The 23,625-nt window shown below is 31.1% G+C and overlaps 1 protein-coding gene across 1 annotated transcript in view; it reads left to right on the top strand.

Annotated features, from left to right (window-relative positions):
- The window catches only part of LOC114875743 (voltage-dependent T-type calcium channel subunit alpha-1G), a 123,965-nt gene that overhangs the window by 70,615 nt on the left and 29,725 nt on the right, over positions 1-23,625 (top strand). Inside the window, 12 exon segments of the mRNA XM_046286656.1 lie at positions 2,073-2,176; positions 5,826-6,001; positions 8,005-8,097; positions 8,953-9,131; positions 10,370-10,545; positions 13,711-14,048; positions 15,125-15,346; positions 15,912-16,041; positions 16,429-16,730; positions 16,865-17,016; positions 18,002-18,205; positions 21,152-21,272. Coding sequence (XP_046142612.1) covers positions 2,073-2,176; positions 5,826-6,001; positions 8,005-8,097; positions 8,953-9,131; positions 10,370-10,545; positions 13,711-14,048; positions 15,125-15,346; positions 15,912-16,041; positions 16,429-16,730; positions 16,865-17,016; positions 18,002-18,205; positions 21,152-21,272 — 2,197 coding nt within the window.

The raw sequence follows: 23,625 nt of genomic DNA on the forward strand, positions 1-23,625 counted from the left end.
TTTAAATTAAATTTCTTAAAAAACATACAAGAGTACAATAAAACTTCTACATTTATAAGAACGAATTCTACAAATTTAAAAAAATAAATGGGTTGTATAAAATTTTAAATATTGATGGGGGCTACTGGTATTTCTCCACCCTCACTTACTAGTGGATTCTAGAATAATACTATCTAGCATGCTTTTGCTTTAGACGCAAGAAGGTTAGGGCTTTTCTCTAGTATCTAATGTGGGAAGAGACACCTGGAAGCCATTGTTTTCTTTTTCTCTGAAACAGTTCGCATTAGAAACAGATGTGTGAATGAGTAAGGTAAGAACCGAAGTAAGGTAACAGCAGAAGAAAATTTTCAAGCACTCTGTAAAGAGATAATTAGCAAAGTAGCTACATTGTGAGGAAATAAGTTAGATGAAGGGAGACAGTCATCTGGTACCGAGGGAGGGTTGCCTCCCTAACTTTACTTTCGAAGTAAATGGAGCCTGTTTTCTACTTATGTACCGAAGTTAGAATCCTAATACAGTCGAGTCAAACAGTTATAACTTTTGATAAAAAAAAGTTATTTTATCCATAGTTTCCTTTGAAAGTTAAAGTTACCCTCCGCTTGGGGCGAGAATAAATTTTGTTGTTCATATACTACAAAAAATTTCTTTATATAGTGAAATTTAAAAATAAATTATTTTAATACTATTTATAGATTTGTAAATACTAGTTTGTAATAAATTTCATAAAACATCCTGTATATTTCATAAAAAACGAAGAGTGTAAATGGGCAAATACTTTTGAACGATAGTGTATGTTCACTTATTGTTAGCTAGTGTCATAGACAATAGGGTAAACCATGCAATCTTAAATAGTTTATATGAAAAAAGTGTAAAAATTGAGTTATGATATTAGTGAAATAAGATAAACAAATTACTTTTATTCAAAATTTGTAATTATGTAATATATAGCAAAGATGAATCACTAGTACAGTTACCATGGTAACTGAAATCGTGTATCAATAGTTGACGCATAATAATTTTATACTTTGAGAAATTCATAAAATTTTTAGCAAATGTCAAAAAGCTTTAACTTGAATTAACGTGAATTCTTGTTAAAGTTGGAAGTGTCAATGCAGTGGCAAAATTAGTATAGTTTACTCTGCAGCATTTGATATGCTACATATGTTCACTTGCTAATAATTACAGTATACTCTCGTTATATTGCCGCGGAGGGAGCTGAAGAAGTGGAAAATTTTTGTAGCTTCTAAACTCTCAGTTGGAGAGGAAAAGAAGGACAATTTGCTTGAAAATCTGCATAAAGGACAAATCGTTCACGTGGCAATATAACGAGAGTCTACTATACTTAACATACTCAAACACCTAACTCGTATCATCTCCACAAATGTCTAAAATCAATTTTATTCTATAAGAAAGCCCCGTATAAGAAAATATATTAACTGCACGAGGAATCGTTTCATGTCTCTTCTCTCTTTCTTGTATCTTCCATTTCTAATCGTTGCACCGTCATTGCAGTCATATTCTGTATAATATGTAGACATTTATATAATATATAATATATCACGCGAGACACGCTGCATATACACGGTGTACGTATACAAACGAAGCATGCAACGAGTGCATATAAGATATACAGGGTGAGTCAATGAAAACTAATGTCTAAAATAACTTATTATATCTTGCTTGTATTAAAAAGTAATTAAAACGAACCATGTAGCATTAGAAGAGGTGCATCATATGGGCAGAACTACATTTTCTTATATTTTATATTTTTTGAAATTTTAAGGTGACCTCAATTTGTTGCATGATCAATGTAATTTTTCTTTTTTTAAATGCTGCTTTCAATTTTGAAGATTTTAAAAATATAAAATATAAACAAATCTGATTTCATCCATTTGATGCATCTCTTCTAATGATATAAATTGTTTTATGATACAAGTGAGTGGTAATGAGTTGCTTTAGATGGTAGTTCTTATTGACTCATTCTCTATATGGAATCTTTTAATTATAAGATAGCTGACAAGATGAGTAGCTTCATCGAGATCGATTTTAGTCGTGGTTCGATGGTTTTTCAGCGACCTTGAGAAGTACTTCGAGTATCAGGGTCAGGACTACATTTGCTCTCGTCCCGACGACAACGGAATGCACTCTTGCAGTAACTTGCCACCGCTTAAGTTTGGTGAGTGCACTTTTTTTCCCCTTTTCTTTTCCTATGAAACTTTTTATTTTTCTTCGATACGGCTGCTCTGTTTCATCGAAACCCTGTTGCACCGATCAAACTTTCAGGATATTTTATTATATGGGCCCTTTCACTCAATAATTTATTAAATAATAATATTGGTAATGATCTGTAGATTTCTGTTGTACAAATAGTTTTGTAATTTTACAAGATAAAAGTCTGACGATAGTACATTTTCTAAGTGTGCATTATAAAAATATTCTTGCATAATTTTTACAATTCTTGAAAGGCTAATAATTTTCCTTACAAATTAAGGAAATACATTGCCAAAATAATGTTTAATTTTTGTAAGTACGTTGGCTTTTATGCTCGCATATTTTTGGTAGAAGAAAATAATAATTTTGTACTGATAGTTCACTTTTATTAAATTACGCCAAGTTGAACAATTAGTTGATGTGTGGTTTGTAAAGTTTACTTGTAAAGCTTGCTTTTGCTGTCATGCAATAGAATTAATTAAAACTGGTAACTTCTAGCTTGCCACTTGTAAAATTTCACTAATGATATCAATTTAATCGTGCAAGAGGCCATGGTCTTATGGGCCAAGTGATTTTAATAATCTTGTAGAAGATTATATGAATTTACAAATTGATAGTTAAAAAAATAAAATTTTCGTACATTTCGTTAGAGGTTTTTTTGATACCATACAGTTTTTATACGAATAATAGTAAATGAATAATATTTGCATTTATAATGGCGTAGAAATCAGTAACAATAATAAAAAAATCATCAAGATTCATTGAACAGTATCGAGCAAAGTAAGCTTCCCTAAGGAAAATGGCAATATAGGAATTCTCAGAATTTTAATTTTGACGATATTAATATTGAAAGTGATTTAGAAAGAATATAATATGATTTTTAATTATTAAGTGTTACAAAATTTAGTATAAAAATAGGGAATATGAATAATAACATAAATATCGATTCAAATTCTCCCGCGTCAATGTTTATACGCAAGTGGAGGGGAGTCACAGGTCTGTATTATATGGGCCCCTTCCCCTATGTCGTCATTATTCGCAAGAACGCCTAAGGGATGAGGCAGGAGTCCGATACATAAATGGGAGGCTTACGTCGAGGACCACGAACCCCAAACCCGGAAACTCGAGAAAGTCTATAGGAGATCAGGAACCCGAAAATGCGGGAAAATCTACTGCGGGGGAAGGGGGATCACCACTTTCCCTGGGGAAGCCTATTATGCTCGATACTGAACGTTAGCTTATTATACTTAGGCGCCCACTATCTACCAAAAAGTGGATTTCATCATATTTCAAATCATTTATTATTTAAGTATTGAAGTACACCCAATCGTGAAATTTTTTACTTAAACTTGATTAGGAAAGCAACAAATATTATCCATGATTTATTGAAAGTGTCCTAATAAAATTATTGTTCGCAAATGAATGAAATGTTTGAAAAAAGTGAAGGTGTCAATCAAAGATGACGATCAACAACTTCGTTTGACAGACTCGTTTTGAAGTGGTTCAGTTTTCACCCGCTCTAATTTTTAGGAAGGGTTGAACAGAGGGCGGCACTGCATGGAAAGTTAACAGGGCACATTATACGATATCGGACAAACTGTTTCGTTGATTTCGTTTTTATATTAGGTCGTCTCATAAATTCGAGCCATTTTTCACATTGACGGTCAGAATAAAATATTGAATATTATTAAAAATGTTTTTTTTCATGCATGTTCCTCCCATTTCGCGAGTGAAGTATTATGAGTGAAATTTATTTTGCTTTTTATCAAAATATTTTGTGATTTATTGAAACTCATAAAACACGAAATGTCAGATATAAATATTCATTTTATTCATGATTTTTCTCTTAATTGATCCACGTACTCGTTTATAAAAATCAATTTACCTTAATTTGAAATAAATTCAATTATATACTTCCTAAAAATATTGTTAAAAATGATATTAGCAATTCTTTAAACAAACATTTAGTGACTGTTTAATGAAAGTTTATTAAAATTGGTAATTATAAATATAAATTTCCTATATTATTAAAATATTATTATTCCTATAGCATACATTTAAAAAAAGAAATAGTGAGTAGGTACTTTAAAACTTGAAAAATATTAAAAATGAAGTACAATTTAATTACTGTTTCAGCAAACAATCATTCCTTTTATGCTACACTCATGAATATGAAATTTTTTCAATTTTTGAAATAAGGTGTGCATTTAATGTTCTTTCTCTTTTTCTTATTTTATATCAAAACAGCAAACTTCAAATTTCTTTTATCAATGTGCCCCTGTATCGTTTAAAATAAATTTCTAGAATGACGAATTTCCAAGGTTGATTGAACTGTATACTCGTGAGTCTGACCAGTGATGTAACTAGTATAGTTGTCCAACAGGAGAATTAAAAAAATGTGTTCTCTAATTTTCTTCATTTTTGGTATATTATCTGATCTTTTTGAAAATATTCCGATAGATATTTATTGAAAAAAATGATCTTATTTTCTTAATAGGGGGTTAGCTAACCACTTTAACGCCCCTTCCCCTAGTTGCGTTACTTTATCTGGCTTTGGGGGTACATTACATTACATTTTCGGTTTTCTTGGGCGTGCGCTCAAGATGGCGATTCAGGGGGATATGCCCCCTATATTGCCTACCTTTGGGGGTACAATATTTAACTTACAAATATTAGATTGGTGCATATGAAATGTCGTTTTTCTCAAATTTTAACTTCGTGAAATGGATTAAAATAGTAACAATGTTGGATATTATATAAACGGAAAAGAAATTCCTCATAATATGTGTGCCATTAACTATTAGTAATATCCATAACTGATTATTAAAAATTATTATTTGAAGTTATGAATAACGGGGATTTTTACAAATACTACGTAATGAATTTAGCACAGAAACTTATCCAAAAAATTACTACATAATTACTAATTGTTTGACAAGATTATTTTCTATTTTTTTCTTTTTTTTTAATAATATACACTTGCGGATAAAAATTAAGAAACAAGTAAGTTTCGTATAATTCAATCAATATTTACCATCAAATGAGAGACTATTAAATAAATTAATAGTACTTAAACTATAAAAGTGATTTCAAATATGCTATATAATAGCAATATATAATTTTTTAATTTTTTGTGGACAATGTAGAAGATCTTTTTGCATTTTTTAATTTTGAAAATTGAATGATAATTATTATTATTATTGTACGTTTTTAAATACAAAATTAAACACAGAGTATAGATTTATTTGAATAATGAAAAATCTTTTCAATTTGCTGAGTTTTTCTATTTACACGTTAAAAATACCACGATAGTAGCTCAATAATATTTAAATGTAAGAACTGTTTAATTTTCAATTACAAAATTTAGAAATAAGGATTCTATTTGGAAGTGTACCAAGAATTCTACAATAACGAAACCGTTGGAAAAGGGTCAAGGCTATATAAACCATATTCTGAAAAAACTATGTATTTTTTAAGATTTATTTTACAAAATGATATTTCATATGTACCAACCTAATGCACTATTGAATCGAAACAGATATTGAATAGATGAGTCACTATGTCTTGATACTAGGACGACAGTCTCGAAACAATTCAAATGTTCTTGGTTCTAGGAAATGTGGTTTGCAACAGTACCGCGTTACCGAACAACAATACAACGTTTATCACCAACGACACCTGCGTTAATTGGAATTACTACTATACGGAGTGCAAAGGTCAGGGTAACAATCCTTTCCAAGGGACAATATCGTTCGATAATATTGGTCTTGCCTGGGTCGCAATATTTCTCGTGAGTGTCCTACTTCTTTCACATTCACCAATGGAAATATCACATTAGCCGCATTTAATTTGAACCCTTTACGCTCACTGAATTTTTTATTTAATTTTTTACATTCCATCTTAACATTTAGTATAACATTCGTTTTGTATTATTATATACAGAGCTGAGAGAAATTTAGAGAAAAAATTTAGAGAATTTAAAGTATTAGATACTACGAAGTTTAGATAAAATAATATTTTAAATAGAAAATTAAATTTAATAAAATAAAATAATTTTGAAGGATTTAAACGTAACAAATGAAATATTTGATTTCTTAGAATACATTTTATTTTTATAGTTATACATATAATGTAAAATAAAATTAATTATTTAATAATTACCATTTGAAATAATATTTCACCTAGCACTGAGTGTCTAATACTAGGTGATGATATATATTTTTAATAATTCTGGATGATTGCGTCACTAAAAGCTGACTACACGCATTTAATTCTGGGAAAATAGATAAAACTATGGCCAAATTGCGGAATAATTTCTATCAAAATAAAAATTTCTATATGGATCTTTACTTTATTAAAAGTTCTTATCGATGTAACCTTCGTTAAAACTTTTAGAGAAGATCAAAGGTAAAACAAACAGTTTTTCGTGAATATCACGTTATCTGTTAGTTCTACAACAAAAGAACCTATTACAAAATTTGTAGCTTAAGAAATTCTCTATAAAAAGTGTTCTATAAATCTTTTTCGTAAAAGTACTCCTCTCTGAGATATTATCAAGTGAATTTGCGAGTGAAGATGTGATCTGTTAAATATGTATATTGCAAGTCGCTATGAATTTGATGAAACATTTCTCAATATTATTTTTGTTCAATGTTTATAAATGTATTTTAAATAAATGTACTCGGAAAATAGAACACAATTTTACATTTTGTTCTTGATAAATCCAAGAGATAGAAGCAAAAATAGCAATAAGCGAAACTAGCGAATTCCAACAGGTAAAATGTCTTGCAAAAGGCAGCAGAATCAACTCGTTTTATCCTTGATAAAGGAATTGTAAGTGATCAGGTGTGTAAATATTGGATATTGATCTGAACGACAAACTACGTGCTGTGGCCTCGCAACGAGTAGAAACCAATGATTTGCTACGCTTAATGGAGGAAGATCCAATTCAAACCGCACAAGAACTCACAAATCAATTAGAAATTATCCACAGATTTGCTGCCCATTTATTCGTATATACGGAATAAGAAAAATTCGTAAAAAGAGGGAGATGTATTTCGTCTCAGTTATTAAACCTTAATTTTCATACAGATGTAATTCAGTAACAATTGTTCAAGAAATATAATTTTCAAAGTAAATTAAAAATAAATCTAAATTTTATGTTTATAGCTGACCTATATTTGTACATTTAAAATAAAATAACAAACAATGGTATATTATAGTTAAAAAAATTTTTGGCAAGATTCTAAAAATATATAACATTTAGTATTTATGATATAAGGAAGGGTGCTACACCAGGATTGGATTAAGATTTTTGGGGTTATCAAACCTTCAAGGACCTCTTGGTTTAAAAATTGAAATTCATTCTAAATAAAATTAAATAACAATTAATCGTAAAGGAAAAGGGAAACAGTGAAAAAATTTCATTCAATATTTATTAAATTAAATATATTAAATGGAAGGCTTAGAAGGGAGATTGGCATTGTAGCCCCCGTTAGACCATCCCTTAATCTGACGCTGTGCTTTACTTAGGGATTTTTTTATTTTAAATAATTCAAATAAATAAATAAAAATGTGTGTGACTTGCATTAGTTTTGCAATACTACTGTTGTGTATATAGTGGTTTTTTTTTATGCAAGATTATGTATTTGGAATGTATTTAGAGCGTAAAGGGTTAAAATGTAGTCTGTCAATATAGTCAAATTTCATTTAAATAAAAATAATTAATTTTAGATTTAATATACTAAAGTCTATATACTAAGCAAAATTAATATGATAATGGTATTCTTCTAGGTAATCAGTCTTGAAGGATGGACAGATATTATGTATTATGTACAGGACGCTCATTCTTTTTGGGATTGGATATATTTCGTCCTTTTAATTGTGGTACGTGTAAAGCTCTACGTAACTGATTGTTTCGTGGGCTTAATTCAGCTGAAATTCAATATTGATTGAAATTTTAATTAATTAGTTGACCGCAAATCATCTTTTGGAAATAATTACAATTCATAATTAGTTTGCAAGAAGGTTACTTTCGTTAATTGCAATTACATGTTGGTTATTAATTTTTGGCCCGATTGAAGTAAATATGAATGCAAAACATTGGTAAATAAATTTGTATTAAAATAAAATAATAATTAATCTGGATTTGTAATGAATTTCTAGTTTACAAACAACTAAATTGACCAGCGAATTTTTGTATATACGATGAAAAGCAAGACTTTTTGTTATAAGACAATCTTTCATATGACTTTATTTTGTGAAGAATTTTTGAGTTTCAATTTTGAATTCAAAAAGTTTTCATTTAAATTCAAAACGTTATTCATAATTATCAGATGGGCAAGGGGGTCAGAAACAATTTTTGTCATACCTTATTAGTATTTTATTTTTGTTTATTCCAGATAAAATTTTCTGGAATTTTCTTAAATATTTCGAAATTAATTCTTAATGAGAGATCCTTAATTATGTTACTAGTTTTAAGGTAATTAACTCTTGAACAGCTGAATCTAAGTCAATCGAGACCCAAACATACAAAACATATAAGTACAAGAATATTAACCCAAGAATCAAGAATAATTTTTGAAGGAACAATGCAAAATTTAGAAAATCATAATAATATGTAATACAAAATTGAATTAAAATTGCCGTTCGAAGGTGAAATTCGAACATGATATTCCGATTTTTAACGAAAATAGTATCATTTAATAACGAATTATTCAATTAAACAAATTTGAATTACAGATTGGTTCCTTCTTCATGATTAACCTTTGCTTAGTCGTAATAGCAACACAGTTCTCAGAGACGAAGAAACGAGAGATGGAACGAATGCGACTGGAACGTGCACGGTTTCATTCTACATCAACCCTTGCATCATCGACAAATACTTCCGAACCAACTACATGTTATGCAGAAATTGTCAAGTGAGTGTTCCGTCTGTTATATATACACAATTTCAAATCGTTTTCCTGAAATTTTGGAAAAAAAACAAAGGGAGGCAGAGAAATTGTCTTCTTGTCGCCCATTTTATAATTTAGTACAGTGCTTCCCAAAATGGACGATACCGACCCCTTGTCGTTACTTGCTGGAACAATTCATGGGGGTGTTAGTAGCCTCCGGTGTAATGGGGGAATGTAAAGTCACTGCATTTCTCTGTTCGTTCATTTAAAGAAGGTGAATTTCCAGGGGGCTCTATGCTTTACTAAGCATGAGTGAGGGGGTTAAATAAGTTTGAGAACCTATGGCATAACACATTGTTGAATGGTCACGAGTTAACTGGTGTTTGCACTTGCATCGACTACTTTAATTTTCGAAACTCAGGATAATATGGAATATTATAAAATTTTTACAATATCCCATATTATTATTATAAAATTGCTGGTCAACAATGTGTTAATACTTCAAAAACATTTAAAATAATTTGCATGAATGTAGTCCCTGACCTCTACCTAGTTACGCCAATGACCCTTCTTATATATATTTTTTAATTAAATTTAAAAGTCTAAAGAAATCTATTTCATGCACTAATAACAAATATTTCTATGGGAGCCCCTATTTTCATCAGATCCTGGCATGTGCCTATTTTTGCTAGAACCCTTAAACGCGCCCTCAGCTTTATATTAATAAATATGATTAAATATCCGTAAAATGCATTATCAGTCAGTATCCTTCGTAATATATACGCAGCTAAATCTCTAAAATAGTATGTACAGTAGACTTTTATTATATTACCACACGAGCAATTTGACGTTCACATGGATTTTAAAGCATACCAGTGCCACCTTTTCATTATCATAATCTATGAAAATGATAAGATTCTATCTCTCCTCCTCCTTTTAAATAAGAGCTTGAAAGCTCGACGAATTTTGCACTCTACAGCCCCGTAATCGGCAATATAACTAGAATCTACTGGGATAGATAAAAATTTCATTAGACAAAGTTAAATGATGTCAAATAAAGCGTCATATAACATATCAATATTAGATATGAATTATATTTAAATAAATTTTAAATTATTTTATAAATTATTTCCATTAAATTTTCATTAATAAAATAAAATAAAATAAAATAAAGGATTGGTAAACGTTTAACTGAGAAATAATCGATAATGTCAGATCTTTTCCTTCTTTCATTCTCACGTAATTGTATTGTGTGTTCTCAGATATATTGCACATCTATGGAGAAGAGGGAAGAGAAGACTAATGAAGAGATATCGGGTATATTTATACAAAAGGCAACAGAAACGCGAGCAAAATTTACTTAAAGAACAACGGCAACACGGGCATCCGTTTCGAGGGAGTACAAGCGGTGCTGATTCAAATCGATCTGCAGGTAAAGGTAGTGTATTTTTTGAGTAGAACACAATTACACATTCGCAAATTTAATTTTCATTTTTCTCAATAATTTGTGCAAAAATATTCTTTCCATTTTACTATCTAATTTCTATGTAATCAATTTCTGGTGTCGTGACTAATTATGAAATAATGGGATTGTACAATTTAATCCTGGACACTCTGTGTATTCTGTCACTTATAATTACATAGCTAATGCAAACCATTTCGGTGATTGCCGTCCACAGAAGCAAACAGTATGCAGAATAGAATATGTTATTTATTGGGCACCATTGTGTACAGTATTAATTTGTCAGGTCACACTGCAGGTATTTTCGTACTGTACGATACATTGTTAATTCTCATATCAAGAGAAAATATTTCATATTTATATAGCTATGTTAATTGTATAGAATTCAGTTTTGCATCTAATATTTCTGTGAATTAAATTTCAATTAACATTAGAAGTTTTTACAAAAAGGATTATGTAAATAATTTGGACTGACAATTTGGAAAACTGCTATTTAAGTAAGGTTCAGTAAATTAAATTTTAATCAGAATTAGAAATTTTTGGAAAAAAATATTAATAATAATATTGATAATTTTTGAAGTAGTTACAGAAACAGTTAACACTTTAACCTTCAGATATTGGCTGATTACTTGTTTTTCCAGTATAAAAAACAGACTCTTCGGATTGTATTAATATAATTATACGATTCACGAATTTCTCCGAATACATATTAACCCTTGTACGGCGGATCAAGGAGAAACCCCTAATTTTCATTATTTTGTATTCCATATTATCATTATTTTCTAAATTTTACAGTGTTCCCTTATAAATTATTTTTTTAGTATATGAACTCTTTCGTTAAAAAATTATTCATTTTAGACTAATACGTTATCAAATAATTGAAACAAATTTTAAATAAGTGATATGTAAAAGTTGTATCAAGGCTCTTTTAATCTTCAGATTTAAATTTAATTGAAATTTTAAAGACTGCCGTCAAAAAATACATCAAACTTAAAAAACTAAAAAAGTTATACGAACTTCGTATCATTATTGAAGATGGATGGACTGTTATCGACGGCTAATTTAATTAATTTCACGTCGTTACGAGAAAGTTGTTCCTCAAAAAGGCAGAGCGACACATTATTAATAACATCTACCTTCTTTTTATAAATTAAATTTCTGCTCTTTACTTAACTAACACAGTTTGTATTAATAATTTTAAACTCATGTGACTTTAACTAATTGCATTACAAAATTAAATGATTCAACTTATTATGTTAGAATTGTTAATTTACTTTTTTTTTTATTAATTCAATAACTGTAATTTAACATGTCAAATAATTTGCTTTTTTGTTACATTTATTGTATTTACTTTTAAAATTTTAATGAATTTTTGAATTAGTTAATCCTCATATAACATTGGGAAATAAATTATAGAATACGTCTAGAAGTTGATGTAATTTTAGATGATCTATATTTTTCAGCATAATTTATAACATTTCAAAATTCTCATTGATGTTATTCAAGATGATCACGTTAGATGAATCACCCTCTATATTGTACTTGTTATAAATAACCTCTAAGATAAACTACTTTCCTAAACTGATATTACGTAGTAAAATGCAAAAGGTTCTGGTCTAACCTTGATTTACAAAAGAACATTTTTAAAAATCTTCAATATAATCTGCCTATATTATGAATATCTATTGAGTATCACTTGTATTCTCTCATAACGAATCAATGATAAAACAACAAAAGGTTAAAAGTACTGGTATTTCTAAATTGTAAGGAACAATTAAAACAATATTTCTTTTCTCACTGCGCAATTCGTTATTTTTTAAGTCCATAATCTGAAGTACCTGATACGAGTATTTCTGATTAGATGAGCCAGAGAATTTCTAATAATATGGAAATACCTATCATTAGATTTCTATGGAAATTGAAGCTTTGTTAAAAAATAAAATACTTATGTATATGGATTAAATTTTAATCAGAATTAGAAATTTAAAAAAAAAATACATAAATGATAATTATGACAATTACCTAAAGTTCTCAAAACAACACAGTGTAATGTGGTTTTTATGGCTAACCATACCTGTCCTAAAAAAATTAAAGCAGAAATAACTACTCAGGTCAAGGAAAACGAGAGGACCGTCTGTTACATGGTAACCCTCGACCACACGTTACATAACCCGATACAGAAATCATCATAAACTTAAGCTAAAATGTTCTACCTCAAGCCAGATATTTATCTACTACTATTTAGGTCAAGGAAGCATTTACCATGGAACGGCACATTGCAAATTTTAGAAATATATGCAAACTTATTGGCGAATTCACTGCTTTCAAACTGTAATAGTATCTTTCTTACATGATGGAATTTGCAAATTACTCAGAAGCGATTAAAAGCGATATATCGACGAACAGTTTTTATATATAAATTATGTAACGTCACACAGTAGGTTTTTTTAGTTCTTTTACTGCACGAGGGAATTTATGAAAAATTACTCAGAAGTTTGAGCAATTTGTTGCAACTTTTTGTTTTTGATTTGAAATATGATATCTGCAGCACAATTTTTCATAAAACAGTGTCCTTCCTTCCTTTTTTGTTCATCTTCACATATGACTCATGGACATGTACAGTTTCAAACATTTTTAAATTCCGAATCTGAAACCTATTTTTCTCCATCAAACTCATTTCATATTATGATATTTCAATTTCTAAATTTTACATGGTCTCGATTAAACATATTTAAACAATTTTGAAACTGAACAAGATTCGTCACTCGTGAATTTTTCAGATATCTTCTATTTTATTTTGAATATTAAAGATCTAAGACAAAATCTAACTGCTTCATTTTCTCGTAAAAATCGTCAAATAAAGTTACAAAATAGATTACTTATAATTGAAAAAATAAAATAGCTCCAAGAAATAAAAGATTATTAAAATTGAAAATTTTACTTTACTTTCAAATTCAGTTTTTTAAAAATTGAGATTGATGGAGAAACATGGGTTTCCGATTCATAATGCATGAAAACCGATCACCTATTGATTATTACAACATAAAATATGTGTATGTAGGATAATGTAATTCTGTTGTAAGTAAATGTAACATCATGCACATTAATATCATTATTGTTCATTTAATTACCATCCACTAGATAGGAGACTTCACTATGGAAGGTGTCCTCGGTTGTTGGCGGCACTCGAGTACGCGGAACAACAGCAACAACAGCAGGGTATCGGCAGCGGTGATGGATCGCTAACCGATTTTACGGCCAATAGTCCACCATCGCAGGGTGCAATTCTGGCTACTGCCGTTAGCAATAATGGCGGGAGTAATGGAAATTTAGCTGTTGCACCCCGCGCTAGTCCTGAAATTTCCGAGGCAGACGTATCTTCGAATGTGGGCCATCGCTTAGGTCTCCATCGAACTTCCTCGGTCTCCTGTAACGGAAGTGATAATGTCGTCTCCAATGCTACTGAAGCCAGCATACAGGTGAGTTCTTTTTATATTTTATACTAGCAAACTCACCCAGGGTGTGTATTTGTCAAATCTATAATATCTGTAATATTAAGTCAAAGGGTTCGGGGGTTCGCGAGTTTCATGGCCTTGTTATACGGCCACTCCTACTCTAGACTTTCCCTATTCCGCCATTGCCGAGCGATTCCGAGCGGTACGACAATATAAGGGAGGAGACCCCTCTTGGGGGTGGTAGGTGGGGTGATTTTGAACAACTTTCTCCTTTACGAAAATGCTCGTTAAGGCTTAGTTTTTGAATTATTAATGAAAAATACCGACCAATCAGAGCGCGCATAGTGCGCAGGCGCGGGAGTGTCAGCTACGAACCAAGTTTGACGCGATACCGAGTGGTTTCGAATGGTTCTCGTACTCCCGCGGTTGAGCTCGCCCACTGTGCGCGCTTTGATTGGTCGGTGTTTCTCATTAATAATTCAGAAACTAAGCCTTAACGAGCATTTTAGTATAGGAAACAGTTGTTCAGAATCACCCTAGCTATCACCCTCTCAAAGGATGCCGGCAATCGATACTCATTTTATTATTAATATTTCTTAATTATATACTAAATTTTACAATATTTAGTAATTAAACATTATATTATCTTCTTTCCTAAATTACTTTTAGTATTAATATTCTTGTTTCTTCAGTAACGCCATTTTCCCTAGAGAAGCCTACTTTGCTTGATACTGTACATTAATTAAATTCTAATTGAAACTTTCTTCATTCTTTCTAATGGTAAATAAATAGCTTAAAAATAGAGAAATAATAATTTTAAGTAATTTTTAACTTCAGATTACTATTGACTTTCTTAGTTCCACTATGACAAAGTATCACTCTCCTTTAATATAAACATTCTATGTAAATGTTAACAAAGCATAAACCTTTCTTTGGAGAAGTCAAAAAGCGTTAAAAAAGACTATAGCTGCACGGAACTAACGTTAACAAAAGACAGTCAAAAGGCTTTTGACCGACCCAAGTCACCATTTAAATATTAATTCACGAATAAACAGCATCAACATCTTTTGACTTCATGAATATTCATCATTCTTCTTCAGACAAACAACGCGCTGCTAAGTCCACCTTGTACGCATTATCGTAGAAGAAGTAGCGTGATGTTCAACGACGTGGTATTGTTGCACGGCAGCAATAGTGTGGGAAATGCATTGCAAGCTGGATCTATAGTGTCACCTGGGGAAAGGAACGTGTGTTCGAGCGAAAAAATGACCCAAACCGGAGATGGCAATGTTTGGTCGAGTCCACTGCCAGATCACATACAGGTATCTTTTACAACAAAGTTTCATTCGTACTATAATTATAATTACAATATATTGAAATTTTATATCAGACTTTTTTAAGTAATGTTTTATAGATACTTCATATTAGGCCTGCACACGAAATTGCCCGTAGGGCACCCAAGTGCCCGCGGGCTTGTCACGGGCTCGCGTTCATTTTTAAACGACTGCATCAATGTGAATGAAGAGTCTTGAATAATTTTAAATTTTTTACAATAAAATTTGTAACATTCTGTAATTGTGAAAAAGTCTACTAATTTTTGAAACAGTATATACAATTCATTTTTGTGTATTGCAGCAGAAACCACTCATTTTTACTGATTTTTAAATTCATCATTACTCCTTCCTTAGGAAAGTTCAATTAGAAATGTAGTAGACAAGTAATTAACAAAATACAGTAAAGAGAATCGATGATAGCTGAGAGGAATTTAAGTGCGACGGTGCAAATATCAAAGAGCAAAGCGTGCCTTTAAGTGCCTTAAGAATATCAGCATGGCGTGAGTTATAGTGTGAATCAACCTTAATTTATCGTGCGTGGATGTTGTTACAGATGCAAGCTGAATTGGGTGGGAACGAAGCTATGACCTGTCAGGAATTATTAGCACTGAGCGGGGCTCTAAGCGCAGCTTTACCAACTGGACAATTGGCATTGGATTCCTTCCTCAATTCGCTTACAAAAGGTACTTATACTTCCGTTTCGTTTAATAAAAGAAACCTATTATATTTATAAAATTATCGTATCCTTGATTATGGCACTCTTACCCTTAAACCGCGGAGGCTAGGTCAATTATGACCCAAACTTACAAAACCTATATAAGGGTATTATAAAGGGTTTCTTATATTAGAATAATTTTTACGGGAACGATGTAAAATTTAGAAAATGAAAATAATATTAAATACGAACTTGAATTAAAATTAGGGTTCTCTCCATGGTTCGCCGTCCGAAGGTTAAAATAATGATTGTTACACATCTGTCATAAATGACTGGAAGATAAAAAGACACAGTACTCTTATTTTTTATATAAAATTCAGTCAAAAAAATACCACGAAACACTTTTTCTTTTCAGGAATAACGGACCGACATATTACTTTAGAGGATCGTACACAATGGTTGGTGACGGATGTTGATAATTGTTCTTGTTGCTGCGAACACCAGGGCGGCGATCAATGGCCAGAGGAAGGTGACAAATGGACTAAAGCTTCACGGGCGAAGAGAGTCCTTAGGACTTGCGGAAGTCGTTGTGTCTGCGCGTTACGTTGCATAAGACGGTCGATCAAGAAACTGGTCGAGCACAAATACTTTCAACAGGGTATTTTATTGGCAATTTTGATCAATACTTTGAGCATGGGAATAGAATATCATAACCAGGTCAGTACTTTTCTTTTAGTATCGTAAAGTGTAATAATTCTTGCCATGCATTTTATTGACTATTCTCGATGTTCCATTTTTAAAACACGTGTATTGAACATCGTGTTCTTTTCTTCTTATTTATTTATCAACAGCCAGCACAATTGACTGTGGCGGTTGAAATAAGCAATATCGTATTTTCCGCTGTCTTCGCCGTGGAAATGTTATTAAAAATAATCGCGGAGGGCCCATTTGGTTACATCGGCAATGGATTCAACGTCTTCGATGGAGTCGTTGTGGTCCTCAGGTACGTTTAATAAATAATTCTTGAATTTTCAAGAAATGACTGTCAAAGACAAATGTTTATTGCATTTATTATTCATCTTTCAAATATAAATGAAGAAAATGAAAGTGTAATAAAAATTATTATTTTATAAAACATGACTTATATGTACATTACAATAACATATTGCAATATCTAAAAAATGTATTGCTTTGTTGCATATTAATTATTATGTAGTTAATATATTTTTTTTATGACCATAAAAGACTATATATAATTGAAAATTCATGTTTTAATATCATAAACTCTAACGCGTCAAACATTTAACAAAATTTTAAATTATACCAATTTTATCAAAATCGGTACCGGTATTTTGAGTTTTTCTGAAGAAAGTGCAGAGGTATATTCTGTAGGTAAAAATAAGAAGAAAAGGTTAAACAAAGGTCGGCTATAAACAATTTGTTAGAAAGTTAAAAACAAATACTGCCAGCATGAAAAAAGTAACAATGTACTTTCCATTGTAGTACATGACGGGATACTGTCTGCGTAGGCTTCAGACATTTAGAAACTTAGAGTAACAATCACTTCCTGTTAGCTTTTTTAAAAAAAGAAAAATGGCTATTGGTAAAAGTTAACCCGTTGATGTCCAAAGATGCATATTTACAATATTTTACTGTTTTTTATGGCCACAATTTTTTCTTTTTATTATGTTTGATTTAAAAAAATATTTAAACAACGTTATAAGCAAATATCCACCTCAATTACTGCTGACCTGACGTTCAGTCGTATTTCGGTTTCTATAAGGATTTTGAAGGTGAAACCGAAAAATATCGTTGTTATATAGATATTTTCAGCTTCAGTATTAGCTCCTGACGTAAATTACTTTTCGTTATTTCACCATGATGGTTACTCCACTAGAGATGCTACCGTCACTCCTGTTTTCCCCTTAAATATCCACCCTTACCTGAATCTCATAGCTCCTAACAATTACGAATTTTGTTTGCAATAGTGTCGTGGAGATCTTTCAAGCATTCGTGGAAGAGAGAAGCGGTAGTTCCGGCTTGAGTGTTCTAAGGACCTTCCGTTTATTGAGAATCCTGAAGCTCGTACGATTCTTACCTAATCTAAGAAGACAACTGTTCGTGATGCTACGTACCATGGATAACGTTGCCGTATTCTTTTCCCTTTTAGTACTTTTCATCTTTATATTCAGGTAAGTCGTTCCATTTCCTTTTTGGCAAGAGTGTTGGAATTGTCGCGGTTGTCCCAGCGTCGGTTCTTGTAAATTGAAGATGCACGTTCCAGGATCGCGATTCGCGCCAGGTATCATTGTCGCGTCGTGTTTAAGGACGTGGGTCAGTGTCGCGTATTGCTCGGATAATCATCTCATCAGCGTAACGTTTTTTGCATGAAACCATTGGATGACCGATGGACGTTTACGGGGAATATTTTGAAAAACGAATCGTTAAAATGTCAACGAGAAGCTAGCCGGAGTGTCGGTCGTGTGCAACGTTTATTAAAGAAGATTCGTTGCCATTTGTAATTGTGAAACAGCTTCTTGTCCGTTAACGAAGCTGCGGCTTGATTTGTCGTTACTCTTCGAACACGAAGTGTACCAAGTGACTATATCTTCCGTTTTACTCCTGTCTTCTCTTCTTCATGCGCTTTCACTTTTCTCATCGCATATATATATGGATCGTCGCGTAAACGCATCACATAGATGACCGAGTCGCAAGTGAATCTGGTTTATACATATAATATACCGACTCTGTTGCGTTTGTGAGCAGCGTTTTCTAACGTTGTAATGGTAATGACGATGGGTGTTTGTTGGCACGTTTACAAGGGGTGCCTTGTCGGCCCTTTGTCATGGCTTGAGGCATTGAACGTATACATTACTTTCTACCGTTTATTAGAGGACATTTGTACGTATGAATATCGATATGAATATCTATATATACATATATACATGTTCATACGCATGCGTGTACACGGACTGTTTAAAAGAAGATATACACTGTGAATATTGCAAGTTTTTCATAACGAAAGGAAGTGACAAATTTTTGACTGTTTTGGAATTTGAGTCCTCGTTTTTGAAAAATAAGTAAATAAAAATTAAGTGTTCGATTTCTAAGACATCATGTTTGAATAGCTAATCATATTTTGTGATCATTAGTATAATTAGGTAGGGGCTCTTATCATTTTTAAATCCTAAAACTTTAAAACACTAAAATTCTAGAATTCTAAAATTTTAAAACTCTAGAACTATAATACTCTAAAACCATAAAATTCTAAAATTACAAAATTACAAAATTACAAAATCTCAAAATTTAAAAATGACAATTTCGAAATCTTAGAATTCCAAACTTCTAAAATTTTAAGACTACTAAATTCCAAAATCTTAGAATTCAAAAATTCTAAAATTCTAAGGCTACTAAATTCCGAAATATCAGAATTCAAAAATTCTAAAATTCTAAGATGACAAAGTTTCGAAATGTCAGAATCCCAAAATTCTAAAATTCTAAGGCCACTAAATTCCGAAGTCTCAGAATTCCATAATTCTAGAATTTTAAGACTACTAAATTCCGAAATTCTAAAATTCCATTTTGCATGCACTTAATGCATAGTCTCTGACTTTATGATAGTCAGAGTTCATTACCTGGGTAAATTTATTCATACCATAAAGACAATATGAAATTCAAAGAGATTAATTTACCTAAACTTAAACATAGCACTTCAAAATTCAACCGTCCCATTTTCAATCTGTTATATATAATCAAAAATAAAAACCCAAGATACAAAATGCCAAAAATTTTTTCGATTTCTGTTGTCATGAAGAATTTGTAATTTTCAAGGTGTACATTTTTGATATGGTGTATATCTTGTGTATGAACGTGTATATATATATATTTTCGTGTGTGCATGCAGCTTTTACCTATCGACAAATATATGTATATACTATATGTATGTGTGTAAATATGCATACTATTAATAACAATAGTGTGTATACGCACACATATTATCACCTATTGATTATTCGTGTATTCGTACGTTTTTTTAATTATTCTATTGTCCCCTCTGTTCTTTTGTTTGCTATGTACTCTAAGTGCCTACAAAATGCGCCTCGGTGTGGTCATCGATATTAGACAGCTTGCGAATGGATAATATGTACTTTTTTTCGGTTATTTGATTATGCTGCGTATACCGGCTTCTCACTATCTCGCGTTTGAAAATCATTCAACGATTAATTGATTGCTCATCGTAATCACTGTTACATTTTATTTTCTAATTTAACTTTGTTTTGTCTATGAATGTTCGTGATGTTCCATATTTAACCAGAATTTAAATATACATTTTATATGGAAATATTTTTTGGTCCTTTTTTGTATGAAACTGCTTATGAATACTATTTATAATCAATAATTAAGTTGGTCCATTGGGATGCTTATTGAAGGATAATTAAATAATTATGTTGTTATTTCTTATGGCAGATCGATAAAATTAAACCAAGTTGCATTAAAAGTGATGGAGTGTTTATTTTATATTGGCAATTTATTGAAGTATTATTAATTATGCAGAACGTATAATTATTTTGCAAAATAGTTTAAACATTACTGCAGAATTTGACAAAATTTCAAATATAAAATGAGTAGTTTATTAAACAACGCTCAAAGAAAATTATATATCAGAATTAACAATTAACCCTTTACTGATTGAATTTAATTGTTATTTAAGTTTGTTGAGCTTTATTGAGAAAGCAAACCTGTTTATTTTTTGAACAAAACTTTGAAAATAATTGCGAACCACATAGAGTCCAGTTATTATAAAAAGAAAAATTTTATTTTTCTAGTACGAATTAGTGATGTTTCAATTAATTAGAATTTATTACTACAAAATAAGAAAATTTCATTTTATAATGAATTTTTATAGTAATTATTTGCAAGAAACGCGAGTGCGCATCATAGTCAGACTTAAAAAAAAACAGAAATTTATTTCTTTCAACTTATATTTATTTTATTACTTTCACAAGGTCCCTCGATTTGATCCGTTTCTCATATATTCTCCAACCCTCCCCTCTGACTTTCTTTTTCTCTGTACACATATTTATCTATCTATATATTTACGGATAAGGAAGTACATTGCACGTTTCGTTGTGTTGTAGTATTCTCGGGATGAACCTGTTTGGTTGCAAATTCTGTGAAACGATGAAAGGCAGCTCTGACGTCGAGTGTGATAGGAAAAACTTTGACTCGTTACTCTGGGCTATTGTGACGGTGTTTCAGGTACCTACAAAGGATACTTTTCCACGTATCCCTCGAGGGTTTTTTTTCTCTATATAGTGTATATTATATTACAATTATATTATATTATATATATATATAACACACGTATATATATATATAATATAATATATACATATTCGTACATATTAACGTTACACACGCATCCACGTACGCTAAGTTACCATACTATACATGCGTATTTGTTACGTTTGTCATTGAACGCTGAACCTCCTCGTACGAGCGCAGACTGTCTCAGCTACTTTTATGATTTCGCGAGGTCTGAAGGTAACGTATGAGAGATACACGAAACTCCTATGGCATGCAGCCGTATCGAGGTAGGAGGAGGTCACGAATCATTCGAGCAATTGAACCTGATGATGTTTCTTCGCTTTCTCTGCTCGTTTACTCGCAGTCGTCGCCTAACGAGTTTTTCAATTATTTAACCCTTTGAGGACGGAACTTTTCTTTATTCTTAAATTTCAAATAAAAGAAATAATAATTCCATCCTTCGAAGCATATATTATGAATTTTTACTCTCTACACTTATACCTGGTTTTGTAACAAAAATACAGTGTAACATGATCGGAATTATAAATTATTATGGCAATTATCTTTGGACACATATATGCCTCGATCGTCCCCAAAGGGTTGAAAGAAGAACTGTCGTGTCGCGCGCGTCAAGTTAGCCTTTGGATATGCTTCAGCTGTTGCAGTATTGCCTCTCTAATTGGTTAGATTCTCGTATACAGTGTTGGCAAGCAAGGGTTAATTATAGTAAATATAGTGAAGTATAGTATAGTAACTGTCATTTGTGCAACTAAAAGCAAACTGAACGTCAATGCCAAAGTCTGACCAGAGTTAGCTAGAAGCATTTATGATGTGGTAAGGTAGTGATTGCTAAAAATATGGTTAGTTTGAAATGGGCTTATAATTATAGGGTGCAGTCTGTAAACGCAGAGTAAAGAATAGGGAAAGGTTTTTTGTCTGTACTTTATCTTACATGTGCATACGCCTTTAAAATTCAATTTTGCTTAGTAGATTTACTGTATACTGAGTGGCAAATTATGATTTTGGTTACTTCTGCAGAAATGGTAAACCCTGTCTTGATCACTTTTCTGCAAACGAGAGATATATAGGGAGTCCTAAAATGATTGTACAACTCGAAAATTGTATATTTTCTATCTTAACAGAGATTGTAATATCATGCTTCTGTTTGTAATTTATAACTATTTTTCAAAACATAAGCGATTGAAAATTGGAGATTTGATTTCCGGTGTGTACGGTTTCAAACGATAGGCTGATATGTGAATAGCTAACGATGTCTAAAGTCTTTATTTGATCCTTGAACAGCAAAGTCTGAGTCAATATAGACCCAAACTTACAAAACATATATAAGAATATTAACCTAAAGTTATATGTACCGTTTTTAGACGAAAGAATTTCATATATTAGAAGGATAATTTTTTATTAAAGAAACAGTTAAAATAACATAAAGTACAAAATTAAATTAGACTCTCTCCATGGTCCGCCGTCGGAGGGTTAATATTATATAGAGACTGTCCCATGTAACTGGACCAACCTGTAGCTTTGAAATGGTATCACAAAAACTTTAATTAAATAAAATTAAATGATGTCGAATATAGCATTACATGATATTTATGTTGACATCAAAAGTGGAAGCATTCCAAAACTTTCAACCTCTCCTTCATTTTTCTTATGGAACTTTCTAGTTTGGTTTAGATCAATTGTAGCGTTTTTTTATTCTCCACAAAAAAGTATTAAGATACCTGGGTAAAAAATTGAATAGTTAAGAAGATATCTTAGGAAGAGAACCTCTAGTCTCTTTCTAAAATATCTTTTAAATTAATAAATTTCTGACCTCAATACCTTAATAATTTTTTGTAGAGAACAGCAAGACTGACGTCAAGAAAAATACAAAATTCAATGAACAATTGTCAAATTAGGCGAGACTAAATCGCCCCAAAAGATATCTTTTGAACAATTATTAATCAATTTCCGATCCAAGTACCCTAATACTTTTTGTAGAGAATAAAAAAATGCGTCAGTTGATGAATATAAAGTACACAGTTTTGCATCAAATACGAAACTCACCTTGATATCTTTGAAATGTCTCCACTTAAGGAAAATTACACATGAATCATGTCATATTGCATTCAACACTATTTAATTTTTGAAAGTAAAATAGTACTTTTTCCAGTAATAGGGGTTAATTATTGCTTTACATTTCTTATAGCTAAAAATACATAAATTGTGTGAATTAATAAAAATTATAGCATTGAAGTGAATTTTTAATGATCTAATTTATAAAATAACTGAAAAAATGCATTTATGT

Source organism: Osmia bicornis, chromosome 8, assembly GCF_907164935.1.
Source record: "Osmia bicornis bicornis chromosome 8, iOsmBic2.1, whole genome shotgun sequence".
NCBI classification, from domain to species: domain Eukaryota; kingdom Metazoa; phylum Arthropoda; class Insecta; order Hymenoptera; family Megachilidae; genus Osmia; species Osmia bicornis.